Source organism: Colobus angolensis, unplaced genomic scaffold (assembly GCF_000951035.1).
Source record: "Colobus angolensis palliatus isolate OR3802 unplaced genomic scaffold, Cang.pa_1.0 Scaffold70, whole genome shotgun sequence".
In the NCBI taxonomy this organism is placed as follows: domain Eukaryota; kingdom Metazoa; phylum Chordata; class Mammalia; order Primates; family Cercopithecidae; genus Colobus; species Colobus angolensis.
Genome location: NW_012120710.1, coordinates 8,110,065 through 8,126,944, shown reverse-complemented (window position 1 = coordinate 8,126,944; position 16,880 = coordinate 8,110,065). Strand labels below are relative to the sequence as shown.

Sequence of the window (16,880 nt, the reverse complement as noted above, 5' to 3'; positions counted from 1 at the left end):
GCACTTAAGCTCTAACACGAATATCTATTTATTCTGCAGTGAAGAAAAATTATGGAGAGGAAAATGGAAGGTTGCATGTTTCAGAGAGGATTTCAAGCTGGCTGAGGAAAGGCCAGACCTGCCAAATATATGAGAAGGTCTCAGGCTACAAGTAGTTCAAAATGGTAGCCTCCTACAGTCATTATTTCAGGCCAGAGATGGATCAATTCTCATATACAGAGGAACTGATTTCCATGATGACTTTGTTTTTGGAGGCAGAAAGGCCTCACTAATGAGAATTTTGAAAAAGAGCTAAATCCTTGTCAAAAACTTGTAAAATCCTGCCCTGTCAGCATCTGACTGGTAAGAGCAAGCAGCATTTGTTGGAGATAGTATCAACTAAGCCAGCAGCAGAAACACACTCCACATTTTGGTTTTAACTCAGGCAGACAGCCTCTACAAGGTCACTTAACTTGTCAGAATTCTCTAAAGCAAGGATGAGAAAAATGATTAACGAACCTTCCCAAAAGCTTACTGGTAATGTTCTTGAAATGTATTCAATAGGAAATATATATATATAATAACTACAATAGTTATGTAGTGAGAGTAACTTTATTTTTAACTCATCATAACTACAAATAAGGCAGATGACGAAGAGGATGCAAGGAGCAGACTGCCTTGCCATGAGATGCTTCTCCAGTCAGCTAGGGTCTGGCTGCTGTGCACGAGACCAGGAGGAAGTTCAAGAATGCAGTCCTGGCACAGTAACAATATAAGAGACGATGCATTGTTCAGAAATTTCAGTATTTGTTGGAGCAAAGCAGTACAAAAGAAGTATTTCATTTGGAAATATTTCCCCCTCTGCCTGCATATTCCCCAAATTAAATAACATCTAAATATGGCATTCCCTTTATGAAAAGGGTACCCAAGTACTGTTCTGTATTCACTTGTTTTTCTAAGAAGTTTTCCAAATAATACAAAGTATTTAATTGGGATTTGGAGGAATCTCTTCACTTCCCTTAACACCCATGTTTTAGCTTTAATTCTTAATCAACCAGGCTTAAGAAATATTTGGGGGAAAAGATAAAATAACATTCATAGCCATCCAACCAACCTCTAAGACAAAATAACAATATCTAATGGGGAATAAACAATAATGATTTGGTTTTCACCTAAGCATTTCTATTTTCTTTAAAACATGGGGAGAGAAAGGAGGGTGTTTAGACTGCTATGCACTTAAGTTGCTAAAATCTATCAAGCTAGATGAAATTGTGTGTTACATATATGGATTTTAAATGTGTGTTAGTGGTAGGATAGGGAGTCGGAATTAGCTCTGTTCATTCTGAAGGAGGAAAAAGCTACTGAAGGCTTATGGGAAGTTGCCTCTACATTTGTCGGGGGTTTATACTGGGAGAATATATTTCTGTACAATTCTAAACAGAAAACATCTGGGAAGGGACAGTATTTTCTCTCAGAAGGGTGTTTGTATGTGTGTGCTAGAGTGCAGCAAACTTCTCAGCCAGTAACTGCTGAATCTTTCTTTGTCTCAACTGGTTTCTTCCGATCAATGTATTCCCTCTTGCTTAATCTCTTGTCATCATGCCCATCTTTTACATCCTGGCCCCAAATCCCATTTCCCTTCAGGAGAAGCACTTTCAGATCACCTCAGAATTAATCACTTTCCTTACCATAGCATATTATTGATCACCATTCCCAAAGCATTCACTAGTCATATTAGAATTATTTTTATATAAGGTCGTATTCCTTGCTTAATTGTGAACCCCAGAAAGGCATGAGCCTTTTTTTTCCTTTGTGTATCCTTTGATGCAATAACACAGCATTTTTCATACAACACATGCTCTACAGATGCTTGCTGAATGGCTGACTTCTCTGAAAGGGAAAACAGCAGAATCTGAGAGGGGGCAGTGGAGCAGAGTTCTTCCTTCCCTGTGCTAACAGGTATGTGATTCCTATTATTTTCTTTGGTGGGAAGGGAAGCATGAGGCAGGCCACTGCTCTCCAGTGGAAGTGAAGCCTGAGGATAGGCTAAGAATTGGGGAAATTAATAGGCTCCTAGGAGTCAGAATGCTCAGCTTCTATTCCTAGCATTGCTTAAAATTTTCAGGGGAAAGTACTTTATAACCCTTGCAGCATTTGGTGCCTTTATTAGAAAATCCTTTTATGTGAGATTTTGAGTTTTTATTTTCTCTCCTCACCAGGATAATACACAGAAAGAACTCAGGTGGGAGTCTGAGAGACAGGGGTCTGACATGTATAATATACTCTACTGCACAGGATTATCATGAGAGTTAAATGAAATAATAAATGTAGATTACACTTAGCTCAGGACCTGCCACACACTTAGCCGAGGGCCAGGAATTCAATAACCAATGACTATCAATGTCAATCACTCTAGCTATTTTGTAGATGCAAAGTCCAATAGAAACAGAAAGGGTGCAAAGCTAAAACGTTCTAAATACTCAGATCCAGACTCTAATCCATTAAAAAACAAAAAACGAAAAAAGATAATCCCTAATTTTTCCTAACCTTGCATTTTTGCATTGAGAGGTGGTGACTTCCTAAAAAGGAGATAGATAGATAATCTGTATAACAATATAGGTAATCTAGATACCTATATCTTTGTAAGGAAACCAGGCAGGGACACTTGAGAAACTCAACTCATGAAAACAAATGCTACTTTTCTGTTTTCACAAGGAAAACTGAACTGGGAGAGGGGGTTAGAGTGTGGGGGGTTGGGGAGCCCCATTAAAGCTTCTAGGGAGGAAGGGACAGTCCGAGGCCAGGACTTGCTGGTTGCACGTACCTGGTGCTTGTCTGCAGTGGCGGGAGATGATCTGGACCTCACGTGGACAGGGCCGGCGAGGACGTCTGAGCGTTCCAGCAGGTCCTCAGCCGACATGGACTTTCCGGCCCTGGCCCCCCAGGAGGATGGCTCCCTGTGGGTCTCATCCACTCTCTGGGTGCCCCTTGTGCCACCGTTTGCTCCACTGAGCAGCTCCCTTGGGACCTGTGGGTCCCCGCGTCGCCGTTCCCAGAGGCGGCGGCCACCGGCAAAGGAGCTGCTGCGATCTCGGGGAGCCTGCGGGGTTTCTGCAACTGTGGCTGGCAGGAGTGTGGCCTCCCTGCGGGGCTGCAGGCTGGGCTCCCGCAGCGAGCTCAAGCTGGAGGCTGAGGTGAGGCCGGAGCCTTCGAGCGCCGCGGGGCCAGGCTGGAGGTAGGCACTCTGGGCGCGCTCGCGCAGTGGCCCGGGCTCCTGGAGACTGCAGCCGGCGGCGGAGGTAGGCCGCTTGCCGGTCTTGCGCTGGATGTAGTCGGCCAGGGCGCTCTGCTGGAACTGCTTCAGCTCGGGCCCCGACAGGCTGAGCGTGGAGCAGGCCTTGCCATCGCGCTCGAAGAGGCGGCGCCGGTCGGCCACACTGCTCTTCCTCTGCGGGCCCAGGGGTGTTGGTTCGGCCTCCTCCGCGACCCCTACCTCGTTCATCTTCTCGGGCTCGGAGTAGGAGCGCTTCTTCTGCTCGGGAGTCAGGCGCCGGCGAGCCCCTCTCCGGGCTGCAGGGGGCACGGGCCTGGCCAGGTCGCCCTCGGCAGGGGTCACACTGTGCCGCTCGCGGGGCGTGTGCGGGGAGGCGGAAGCCGGCGCCTCGGGGCTCCGCAGCCCCACGTGGGCCGAGGAAGGCCGCGGCCGCCAGGACTTCGATGCCACAGGCGCCCCCAGCTCCAGGTCCCGGCGTCGAAAGGAAGTGGCCCCCAAGACACGAGACTGTGCATCCTTGATGCTGTTCCGGTAGGCGCGACTGAAGGGGGCATCTAGCAGGGGCGACTCGGGCGAGCCGGGCCTGTCCCGCCACTCGGGCTCCCTCTCTGGCTCGCTGGAGAGCTGGAAGGTGCTCTGGCTGCGGAGGAGCCGAGCATCTGGCCTCTGGGGGCCACGGCCGCTGTCCGAGGTTCCTCCACTCAGCTGCTGACCACAGGGCTTCCGGGAAGCCTCTTCCAACTTCAGCTCCCCGTTTTTGAGGTGCTGCTCCCCGTTGCCTAGGGGTTCAGCTGACTCAGAGAAACGGATGTGGGCTTTTATCTCCTCTAAGTCATTCCCAGAAGTACTGGAAGTTGAGACGGTCCTGTGGGGCCTATAGTTATGGCCAAAACCGGAGCCGCCCACACTCGGTCTCTGGCTCCCTTGCTCTCGCTGCTCGAATTTGGAGACCTTCTCCAGCACGGAGCAGTGGGGCTTCCCGTACTGAAAGCCCTGAAGAGCCGAGGCGCTGCCTGGGCCGGGCCCCCTCCGGCCGAGACTGGATGTGTGCGGGTGCGATGCGGCAGGCAGCTCTTCAGGCCTTGGGTCTATGCTGTGGAAAGAGGCCGAGGCACCGGTCCTCCCCTCGGGCCGCGGGTAGGAAACCTGCCGGTCCAGATGGCTCCCGAGGTCAGGAGCGGCTTTCCTCCCAGGGTCTTCTGCCTTGGTGTTGACTGCACAGGTGGGCCTGCCCCCCGGGTAACCCTCCTGGGCTCCCCGGCCTAGCTCCAGGCTGCTGTGTCTTCTCAGACTCTCAGGAATGTTCTGGAGAGATGAGAAGGCTGACTTGGTCTTGCCAAAGTTGCCTGACAGGCTCTGGCCTAGGCCTTCTCTCTCCAGCCTCCTCCAGAGGTTGGCATTGTGGTCTTCCTGGAAATCACCCTCCCAAGGCTCTGAGAGCCTGGAAGATCTCTTGTCTTCACCCGCTTGCCAGGCCTGAGCCTGAGGGCATTTGAGGCTGTGGGGATGAGAAGATGGTTTGTTGGTGTGGGTGCTCTTTCTCTCATTGGAATGTGGGCTGTTGCCTTGGGGAGGTGTGAGATGTCTCTTCAGGGAGGCATCTTCCTCATTTTCAGGCACTGAAGAAAAATGGACTTTGGAGGGGACATACTTGACTGTAGCTTCTGGTTTCTTCTCCACCGGGGACAGCAAGTCATGTTCTAAGGGCTGGCAAAAGGCAAACCCAGGCCTGCTAGATCCATTCTGGTTCCCATTCTCATCAATGGTAGCCATCTTGTTGCACGCTCCCTGAGGGGCTATGTATCCACTCTCCTTAGCCAGTGCAGGGTACAGCATACCGTTGCTACTCACAGAAGGCTGAGGCACCTGGGCAAAGTGTGGCTCCAGGGAAGGTACAGGGTAGATGCTGGTCGGCAGCAGAGGTTGGCCAGGTTGGGCCTTCTGGGTATAGTTATGCTTGGGCTTCACTGGGGGGCTGTTCTCTGGACTCTTCTCCAGCACAGTATGCAGCTGCTCCTCTATGAATGGAGACTTCAGGGAGCCTAAAGAGTTTGCCTGAGGCCGGCAGAGCCGTTTCTGATCAAGGCTAGACCAGGAACTGGGCCGCTCACGGTGCCGAAACGCTGCATAACTGTCACTCCGAGCTGGAGGCAGGGGTGCACCCACCTTAGGAGGAAGGTTGTCTGTGGCAGTCTCCAAGGAACTGGGGCACTGCTGGCTCCAGGATGGGGGTGGCACTCCCTTGCCCCGAGGAATATTAGACCATTTATCATAGCCCTGACCATCTGCTGAGGCTCGGGCCTCCCTACCTTGAAGCAGCAGGGCTGAAGAGTTCACCTCATACTCTGCTGAGACTCCCCTCCGGGTGTCATAGACTGTCTTGACATAGCGAATATCTGCCTGCCTCATCCCTTCAAGGAGGCCACCTCGAGCAGAAGTATTGTCCATGGAGCTTGAACGCTCCCGGGCAGAGATGCCAGGGGGTGGATACTCCAGGATGCTAGAACTGGTGGAGAAAGAGCTGTAAGCCGAGTCTCTCTTGTTATGGAAGTGGCTGAGCTGGTCAATGCTGCCGGTGGACTTGGCAGGGGAAAGATGACAGGGTGGGTATACCCCACTGGGCTCCAGGCTCTCCATGCTCCCCTGGGAGCTGCAGTGGTCAGGGCTCCGCCTTAGATAGGCATGGTCATAGTTGGAGAGGTCACTAGTAGAGGAGCTGGAAGAAAGGGAGACAAAGCAGTCAGCACCACTGAGCTGTTATCATTTAGTAGGCTTACAGGCAGAGGACCCAGCTTATAAATGTTCTCTTGTGCAAGAGGTTTGGTGTTTGGAAGGGTGGGTAAAAAGGGCCATATTTGGACCTTGCTCAGCCTCCTTGTTTGTCATTGCTAGGAGTAACTGCCCAACACTCTAACCTATCTGCCTCCAATTAATCACCCAGGCTAGCAAGGAGGAATGAGGAGCTCAGAGGAAGCCACGTGGCCTTTGTGCACAGGCAGCACTTTGATGTGATTTGCTGCATGCTGGAAATGACATTCTGCATGCACCAAGAAATGAGAGAGGTGGAAGAGTGATTGAGACCGAAATTGTGTGTCTACTGGGGTTGTTTGTGGGAAGAGGAGAAAAGCTTAGTAAGAGAATAGGCACTGGTGAAGGAGACTTTGTGTGCTCATGTGTATGTTTTTAGTTAATATCTTTCCTTTTTATGGAATTGAAGGATACACGCTGGCAATCTTCCTGGAATCTCAACTGCACTAGAAACAATTTGTTTGTGGTAAGAAAGCTAAACACAAAGCTGAATGAGAGAAATTAGAGTCAGAAAAAGCTCATGAGAGGCAGAGAAAAGGGGAAAGAGGGAAGGAAAGGGAAGCTTTATGAGAAGGCTTAATCATAGGGGCTCTTGGGTGCTGGGATTCCATCACCTGTGGATGACTTCCAAAAGCCAAAGCAAAGCCTCCTCATACATTTAGGAGGGCAAGACCTTCTCATTTACAAGCTCCTCCAGATGGTTTTCAGAGCCCGTCTGGAGAAGAGGAAAAAGACTATCAATTATGGCACTGTAAACCCCAGAAAGTTGTCTCAAAATAAAATTACTTATAAACTCAAAAAAAAATAATATATATATATATATCACTTAAAACTTGACAATAAGAAAACAACCTGATTTAAAAACTGGCCAAAGACATCCTAAGAAGATACACAGATGGTAAATAAGCAAATGAAAAGGCTGTCATCGTAAGTCACTAGGAAATTACAAATTAAAACAACAAGATACTGGGGAACATGTTCTCAGAACCTTCTGAGGGCTGTGTCATAGGCAAAAACAAAAAACAAACAACCAAACCAAACCAAGATACCACTACACACCTATTAGAACAGCCAAAATCCAGAACATTGGCAACACCAAATGCTGGTGAGGATATGGAGCAAGAGAAGCTCTCATTCATTGCAGGTGCTAATGCAAAATGGTGCAGCCACTTTTAAAAGAAGTTTGGCAGTTTCTTACAAAATTAAACATACTCTTACCATAAGATCCAGTGATCACATTCCTTGGCATTTATCCAAAGGAGCTGAAAACTCATGTCCATACAAAAACCCACACATGGATATTTACAGCAGTTTTATTCATAATTGCCAAAACATGGAAGCAACAAGGCTGTCCTGCAGTAGGTGAATAAACTGTGGTATTTCTACACAATGGAATGTTACTCATTACTTAAAAAAAAAAAAAAAAAAAGCTGTCAAGCCATGAAAAAAATATGAAGGAAACTAAAATGCATTTTACTAGATGAAAGATGCCAGTCTGAAAATGCTACAAACCATATGATTCCAAGTACATGACTGACTTTCTGGAAAAGGCAAAACAATGGAGACAATAAAAAGATCAGTGGTTGCCAGGTCTTAGGGGCGATGCAAGGAGGAATGGGTGGAGCACAGAGGATTTTTAGGGCAGTGAAACTATTCTGTATGATACTATAATGGTGGATACATGTCATTATACATTTGTCCAAACCTACAAAATGCACAACAGCAACAGTGAACCCTAATATAAACTATGGACTTTGGGTGATTATGATGTGTCAATGTAGGTTTATCAGTTGTAAGAAATGTACTACTCTGGTGGGGGCTGCTGATAATGGAGGAAGCTATGCATATATGGGGACAGGGACTATATGGGAAATCTCTGGACTTTCTGTTCAATTTCACTGTGAAACTAAAACTGCTCTAAAAAATGTCTGTCTCTGTCTCTCTATATATACACATGGGGAGGGCATATAGGAAGGAATAAGTGGTTCCAATGTTTGTGACTCACTGTTCTCTAAAGAAGGGTAAATCACGAGAAGTTCTTGCCCAAGATTTTCTATTTTTAAATGGATAGGCATTTCAACACTATTAAAATTCATGATGTATTCTTATATTTCTAGATCACATGTAAATAAATGTAGTGTCTTATTGGCCAAGTATGTGATAATGCCTTGTGGCTGGAATATCTCCAGATAATATGTTGAGACTAGAAGAACCATATTCTGAGTCAAAATTTGTGCTGGAATTTAAGGAAAAGAAGACTGACCACACTTTCAGCAGCTCTCCTCAAGAATGTAACATTTCTGTATCAGAGAAAGTCAGCTTACTGAATGGCACATCCTACTTTGGGATGGATTGGTGTAAATTCAAGGGAGAAAGGAAGGAAATAGCTCCCAAACCAGCCAGATCAGGGAAATCAGACCTGGTACTCAATGGCATGGCATATGTCAAAGATTCTACCCTCTACCCTGAATTTTTTCATTCCCTTCTAAATAAAGAGGTTGTACTAAAGAGGCATTAGACGGCCTTGTTGTGGATAATCCTGTATGACCCAGTCTGCTTCCTTTTTAGAGCTAATACTTCCAGGGGAAATGGAACCCCGTAAGGGCCGTTTCATTCACCATTTCTATGAAGGTAGGAAACATTAGGTAATCCTCCTCCCAACTGCTGAGAATTTTAGCAGTTTTTCATTGAAAGGATAATTCAAATCTAACTTAGGAACACACACAACAAATCAAAGTAAATAAACTGATAGTTAACTGAAACACTACTGAGTGGGGAAAATACCATTACTAACATATTTTTTTTGTTTGTTTGTTTTTTTCTTTGAGATAGAGTCTCGCTCTGTCGCCCAGGCTGGAGTGCAGTGGCGCGATCTTGGCTCACTGCAACCGCTGTCTCCCAGGTTCAAGCAATTCTCCTTCCTCGGCCCCCCGAGTGGCTGGAATTACAGGTGTGTGCCACCACACCCAGCAAATTTTTGTATTTTTAGTAGAGACAGGATTTCACCATGCTGGCCAGGCAGGTCTCAAACTCCTAACCTCAAATGATCCACCCTCCTTGGCCTCCCAAAGTGCTGGGATTACAGGTGTGAGCCACCATGCCTGGCCTAACATATCTTAAAATATAGATGGTGTCTATAAATATGAAATCTCTGTTACACATATCTCTAATCAGACCAGTGCAAGGGTATTGTGGGTTCCCTCCTGTAGCAAACCTAAGGTAGAAAGGCCATGGGAGGCCTCTGTCAGGTGCTCTCCCTCCTACCCAGAGAGGGTTCTGTCCCTTCAGAATTACCATTCCCAAGCTGCCTGGGGAATACAGGTGCTGATATCACTCTCTAGAATAAGTTCTTCCACTGCTGTCTGGAAATAATTCATTTTTATTACCTTTGCCATTGATACCTCCAAAATGGCACTTTTAACGATGGGTAAGAAAACTTGGAATGAAGGTTTTCAATCCTGCAACAATTCCAGCTCACATAAAACCAGCCTTACTGTCAAGAGGGGTGCATCTTGAGTAGATCAAACTTCTTACCATGGTCTGAGTACTTCTCCAGCCTTTTTCTTTCGCTCTTCTTCTTGCTCCCTGCACTCCAGCATAATAGTTTCGCTGCTGAAACTCAAACCCAGGAAATTTATTCCTATCTCAGGGTCTCAGAGTCTTTGTACTCACTGCACCCACCACCTGGAATGCTCTTCACCTGACTTACTCCCTCCTTTCATTCAGAGAGGGCCTCCTGGAACTAACTAAAGAGTATCTCTTCTCTCCTTTGTGCCTGTTACCCTGCTTTATTTTCTTCACAGCACTTACCACTACTTGACATTATATCATATCCCTTTGGTTATGTGAAGGAGACTTCAACTGTATCTATAATATTTAAAGAACTGAAGCACACATAAAATGCTTGTTAATTCTGTGATAGATATATGTATTCTTACAATATCATTCTATTTTGTGTGTTTAAAAGTATTTTAAACACACGTATCTACCAGGTATGGTGGCTCACGCCTGTAATCCCAGCACTTTGGGAGGCTGAGGTGGGAGGATCCCTTGAGCCCAGAATGTCAATGCTGGAGTGAGCCTTGATCACATCACTGCACCCCAGCCTGGGCTACACAGTGAAAACCATCACACACACACAAAAAAAGTTATTGTAAAAATATTTAAAACATAGAGCACAAAATAAAGTGTATGAAAACATTTCCTAAAGTGTGCTCACAGAACACTAATTCCTTAGATGATTAAATATGTTTGGAAAATATTGACCTAAATAAGCTAAACAATTTTATTTACTGCAAGATTTCTGAGCCTTTTATAAACTATTGTTCTCCCAAACCATTTTTCAGGTGTTGTTCTAAAAGAGAAATATATAATACTAAGAGATGTCTTCTAAACTTACTTGATCCCAGAAACTTTTTTTTCTAAGGAGTATCTAGTAGACTGTTATTCCACGGAACACATTTTGTGAAACAAATATTGTGGTGTAGGGGGCTTTTTATGTCTTGTTCACCATTGTATTCCCAATACCTACAAAGCATCTGAGATATTGTGGGTGCTCATACAGATTTGTTGAATGAATGAATCACTGATTTGATATTGCTATTTCAGCCTCTTGTCAGGGGGCTGGACTACATAACATTTCAAGGACTCTTCTAAAGTACTTTAGTACTTCAGAACCTTTGGGTGAGATTTCCATAGGGAAGCAAAAACAGAATGTCAAGGGTCTGATAGAAAGCAGCTGAAATACAATTTCAGTGAAATTCCAAATCCAACCTAGCTCACAGTTAAATTACACATTTTCAGTCTCAGTCTCTCCATACTTCTCTTTCTCTCTCTCTCTCTCTCTCTCTCTCTCTCTCTCTCTCTCTCTCACTCTCACTTCACTCCTGTCCTTCCCTCATCCTCTCACCCCCTCATATGCCTGCTTTTCAACAAGAAACAGATCCATAAATTCAGGACTGAGATTGGTTTCTGGAACTTAAACTAAGGCTGTCAGAGAGATACCAGCCACCTGATGTGGCACAATAGACCACTAGATGCCACTGTGCTCCTCAGAAACACACCTGGGGCGTCTCTGCACCTGCAGCTGCCAAGATCAGACCCCACAGGTGGAACTCAGCATGGGCCAAGCCCTCTGCCAGAGCTGCAAGCCTCAGGCATGGAATGAACAGAGCACAGGGTGGTTTGTGCTGCAGCAGGAGAGAATGCACACGTCTGTAACGTTTTGGGTTATTTGAACTTTCCTTTCTCCTTTTGTCCCCATGTAGTGCTTTTGTGCTGACGGTCCCTGTGTCAGGGTGAACTATTTTGAAGCTTGAATCAGAGAGACAGAGTGGTAGATACAACACAAGGGCAGATCCACCTGCCTAAGCCCTCTGGAGGCTGGGATGCTGAGGAGGAAGGAGGAGTTGCAGAAGTACAGCCTTGAAAATATTGTACTTCTGGTGCTGATGGCCCCATTCCCCTGAGGCCTGTTGGAGCTCACCATAGTTACTGTAAGCAGTCATTCTAAGCAATGATTGCAGCGCTATTTCTGCTGAAGGGCCAGCACATTTTTTAAGTCACAATATGGCTTTGGATTTAGGACTTTGTAAGAAGATTTGGAGTAAGGACACTCAAAGACCCCACTGTTGAAGGGCACTCTGTTAATACATACACACTTGCATTTATAAGTGTGTGTCGGTCATTCACTATCAAGTTCAGTACCAGGTTTCATGGTGTCCTGAAGTCTTCAGCTTAATTATTATAATCAGTCATCATTCATTGAGTGCTTACTATGTACTTAAGAATTGCACATATGCTATTTTATATAATCCTCACAACAATCCAATGACGTAGGTACTAGTTATTTTTACAGAAAAAGAAGCCAAGATCAAAGGTTAAATGATTTGCTCAAGATTACACCATAGGGGTAAGGGGAGATTTAAACCTCTGACTTAAAGGCCTAGTCCCTCACCACTATGCTATTCTTCCTTCATTGTTAGACTCCACACACCTTATCTTCTAAAGGCCCTCAACACCTCCATGCCTGTAAAGCACAAGCAGTCTGCCTTTGTCAAGGGTCAGGAGACACTGCTAGGAAACCTGCTCTCTGAGAACAGATGGCTCAGACAGTGAGAATAATTTCTTTCAGGGTGATTGGGAGGGACATGAGCAAGGGAGAGCAGCATCTGTAACCAGGAGGGAACCAGGACATTATCTCTTCCTGTGGCCCAAAGCCTACCCTGATATGCTGAGAAAGGTTTGTCCTGTTCAATTCTATGAGCTACTGTTCATCAGTGAGAGGTCTAGGATTTGGCCCTTGACTTGACCAGACATGAGCATTAAGGGCTGTGATTGAGTTCTGGCCTTGCCAAATGCATAGGTACCATCTGTTCATTAAGTAAGCCTTCCAGAAGCTTCTAGCCTCCCCTCTTCCCCCCAACACACATGCACACACACACCAACACTTGCACCTCCTTTGTATGTAAGGACTAAGTGACCGTTATTTTCCTGACCTTGCTACCATTAGCTCTATCTAAGCATTTCCCAAAAGTGATAAGCTACGGAGTCTGACTCCCTGAGATCAGAAGATAGATTCCAGTTTGTATGGGTCCCAAGTCTGAAGTGGAGGGGAGTCCTGGCTTAGTTCTCTCTAATGTGCGGTGGTGGTCAGGCTGTGCTCCCTCCTTCTATAACCCCTCTCCTAAACCACTTGTGAGGGCTCTCCTTCCTCACCAAACCTTGACCCATACAACAGTAGCTAGAAAAATAGAGGAAGTATAATCTACTGATTACATGCAGCAGCTTTGAAACCTGGCTTGGATTTGTCTTGACTTGGATACTGATCAGTTGTTTGCACTTGGACAAACTAATCTTTCCAAGCTTAAATTTCCTTTTTTTTTTTTTTTTTTTTGAGATGGAGTCTCACTCTGTTACCCAGGCTGGAGTGCAGTGGCACAATCTGAGCTCACTGCAACCTCCACCTCCTGGGTTCAAGCGATTCTCCTGCCTCAGTCTCTCGAGTAGCTGGGATTACAGGTCCATGCCACCACACCTGGCTACTTTTTGTATTTTAGGAGAGACAGAGTTTCACCATGTTGGCCAGTCTGGTCTTGAACTCCTGACCTCAGGTGATCCGCCCTCCTTGGCCTCCCAAAGTGCTGGGATTACAGGAACGAGCCACTGCACCCAGCCCCAAGCTTCAATTTCCTATCTGCAAAATGGGGTTAATACTACTGTATCTGTTTTAAAGAAGTCTATGAGTCACTACATGAGATAATGTATACACTGAGTGGTCCTCAGTACATCAGTTGTTGTGTCGTTGGAGCTAAGATGGACAAACTACCTTAACTGAAAGAGCAAAATCAAGTGGGGAGTTCAAACACATGCATAAAAATGGATACGGTTTTGACTACAGCAGAAAGCACACTTAAGCACTGAAGGAAGAAAAATCTCAATTTGTCTAATATAGTGCTATCAGTGGAGAAATGTCTGAGAACTGATGGACCCCATAAATATCTCAGATGGCCTGCCAGTGCTTCAAATAATTCTGATCTTCAAGTTGATTTAGCCCAGCACATAAAGGTAACTCATATACACGTCAAACACCGTAAGAGGATGAGAAAAGCAGCCGATAGAGATTTAATATTTAATGTGAGTATAAGAAAAAATGTTCTCAAAACAGAGAAGAAAAAGTTCTTTTCTGGGAACATGACATTAGAAAGAAGGAAACCCTTCGGTCTCAGCTATAGCAACTTACCTGGAATGGTAGCTTTGGTGCCAAGGAGGGCCGATCATACCCTGAGATATCTGCATCATGCTGGCATCGGGTTGCTTCTCCCCAGACTTAGTTGTGTGCCACGAGTGAGGTCGGCCTGCAGGCTCACTGCGCCTGGGGAGACACAGGAGGGACCCCCCAACGTTAGCCAAAGTCTCAGCTGAGTCTCCTCACTGATGTGACTTGTGGATTTGGAAGCAAACACTCTGTGTCCTCAGAAATTGAAAAGCAACCAAGTCAATACTGAGAAGAAGATTTTGCTACTTTTTGCTACTTATTTCTGTGACTAATCATTGCTATTCTCTGCTTAACTTGTAAAAATTTTTACTTATTTTGACATAATTTCAGACTTGCATTAAAATGTTGCAAAATTAGTGTAAAGAATTCTCACATAAACTTTGCCTAGATTTCCTACATGTTAATAATATTTTATACTTTATTAATGTAAAGCACACGGAGTTGCCTTGGTCCCTCTTGGTCTCTATCTATCCATATATAAAAATGGGAGCCCGCCATTCCTTTCCATTTCCCAAAGGGCTTTCGATATATGGTAAAACATTTTCTGGGGATTTTGAAGTCCTCTGTCATATCCTGTTGCTGGATAAATGATACTATTACTTTCTTGGTAAGAACTGCATAAACATTAGCAGTAACCTCAGTGTGAACACTGCTGTAAGCTACGTGGTCTAGAGAACAAAATGCTCTCTAAAATTTCTCATTTTGCAAGTCAATGACTTCAACTTTTAAACATCCTGCTCTTACAACACAAAGAATTGACAAAGACAAAGGGAAAATGTGGGTGTCCTTCAGACTGCAACACTGAAGAATGAATTCGGGAAGGAATCTTGCACTACTATAGAAGGTCAGTCAGGAGAGAGTTGCTGTGCCTTATTTTTGGCAAAAAAAGTCAGATAATCTATCAGGCATTTCATGCTGAAAATTCTTGAACTTTTAGACTGTAGGAGGATTTTTCTGCAGTTTAGAAGCACTTATGGGATCCAGGAATCCATTTGGATATGATGAAAATAATAACTAAGTTATTCCAACTCATTGTACTTGGCCTTGTAGCTAAAAATGCACCTATCCCTTTTCTATGAAAAAATAAATTAGTTTTTGTAATATAAATAAAAAACAATTCCCCTGAAGCCAATAAAATTTAATGTATTAGGACATCAGAAAAATACTAGACCAGGTGTCAGGATATCTGGGCTCTTGCCCTGACTTTGTTATTAACTTGCTGTCTGACCTTATGTGAGTTACTTCCCCTTCTTAGCTAAGCCTTTGCTCATCTAGAAAGTGAGAAGATTAATCAGAGGCTGGATTAACCGCATCTTAATCTAAAATAACTTTTAAAATATACAGACACTGAAGAGCTTCTCAAAATGGATGATGACTTAAAACACACACACACACACACGCACACACATATATTTCAACTCCTTAAAGAGAGATTAGGGTGATAGGAAAATGTTCTTGTGTGAAGCAAGGGAAACAAATACACAAGTTTGGTTTTTTTTGTTTTGTTTTGTTTTTTGTTTTTTAAACAGTCAACAAAGATTTACTGAATTGAAGGAGCCTGTAGTCAGGTGGACTAATGCTTGAGTTGCCAAATAGGTCAGGAAAAGTGAGAAAAATTCAACTCTCTCTCAAGAGAGGGAGAGAGGCTGGAATGTAGCTAAAGCTATCAGCTCTGAGATAAGACAAACCTGGGTTCTAATCCAGTTAAACTGAATACCACTGGTTTTAGCTTTTAGATCTCAGGTAAATTTCTTAATCGCCCTGAGTTTCCTTCTCTATAAAAGGCAGATTATAGTTGAACCTATTCACAGGAGTTTTGTGAGATTGAAAATGAGAAAACACAACTGGCCCATAGTAAGAGCTCAAAAAATGTTAAGTCCTATTATCATCATTCATTATTAATAAGTTGATGAAGAGTAGACAGGGTAGGGAGACAAGCCTTTAGAGATCTCTAAAAGGAAGGATGGTAAATGATGAGGGAGATGGGAATGGGCAGGAACTGCTGGTGCTGATGAGGCGCCCAGCCGCGAGCTCCCCAGAGAGGTATTGAGTGAATGATTATAGCAGAGTCTGGCCTGAGACTTACCATGGTCACAGCCTGTCAGTTCCTGGCCATGGTGGTGAGGAAGAGAGCCATCAGAGCAGTGGCTGTGACCTGAAATCACAGGGGTAAACATAGGCCAAAAAGAAAAAGACCTTGCCCACCTGGAAACTATAAAGGAACAAAAGGGAGCAGGTGCACAGCTTGGGCTACAGAGATGAAGTAGATGCAAAATCAAGACATCAACAGCAGAAGAAGCCAATATATGATAATTTGTTTGCCTCCTCATCCCCATATGTATTAGTTCATTCTCACGCTGCTGATAAAGACATACCTGAGACTGAGCAATTTACAAAAGAAAGGCTTAATGGACTTACACTTCCACATGGCAGGGGAGAGGCCTCACAATCATGGCAGAAGGCAAGAAGCAGCAAGTCACATCTTACATAGATGGAAGCAGGTAAAGAGAGAGAGCTTGTGCAGGGGATCCTCTTTTTAAAACCTAGATCTCATGAGACTTATTCACTATCATGAGAACAGCATGGGAAAGACTTGCCTCCATGATTCAATTACCTCCCACCGGCTCCCTCCCACAACACGTAGGAATTAAAGATGAGATTTTGGTGGGCACACAGCCAAACCATATCACCATACCTCTTTAATCCTCATTAACAGGTCCCATGTAATCACTAAACCTTGAAGTTTAGCACTGCTGCCCAGGCTGGAGTGCAGTGGTGCAATCTCGGCTCACTGCAACCTCCATCTCCTGGGTTCAAGTGATTCTCCTACCTCAGCCTCCTGAGTGGGAGGTTGGAACTACAGGCACATGCCACCATGAGTGGCTAATTTTTTTTTTTGCATTTTTTTTTTTTTTTTGTAGAGATTTGAGTGGAGACACAGCCAAACCATATCACTATACCTCTCTAATCTTCATTAACAGGTCCCATGTAACCACTAAACCTTGAAGTTCAGCACTGCTGCCCAGGCTGGAGTGCAGTGGC

At 44.9% G+C, this 16,880-nt stretch overlaps 1 protein-coding gene across 1 annotated transcript in view; it reads right to left on the bottom strand.

Annotated features, from left to right (window-relative positions):
- The window catches only part of SHROOM3 (shroom family member 3), a 365,349-nt gene that overhangs the window by 39,144 nt on the left and 309,325 nt on the right, over positions 1–16,880 (bottom strand). The window contains exons 4-5 of the mRNA XM_011927229.1: positions 13,803–13,934; positions 2,804–5,969 (exon numbers count right to left, since the gene is read on the bottom strand). Of these exons, the coding sequence (XP_011782619.1) occupies positions 2,804–5,969; positions 13,803–13,934 (3,298 nt within the window). The remainder of the gene's footprint in view (positions 1–2,803; positions 5,970–13,802; positions 13,935–16,880) is intronic.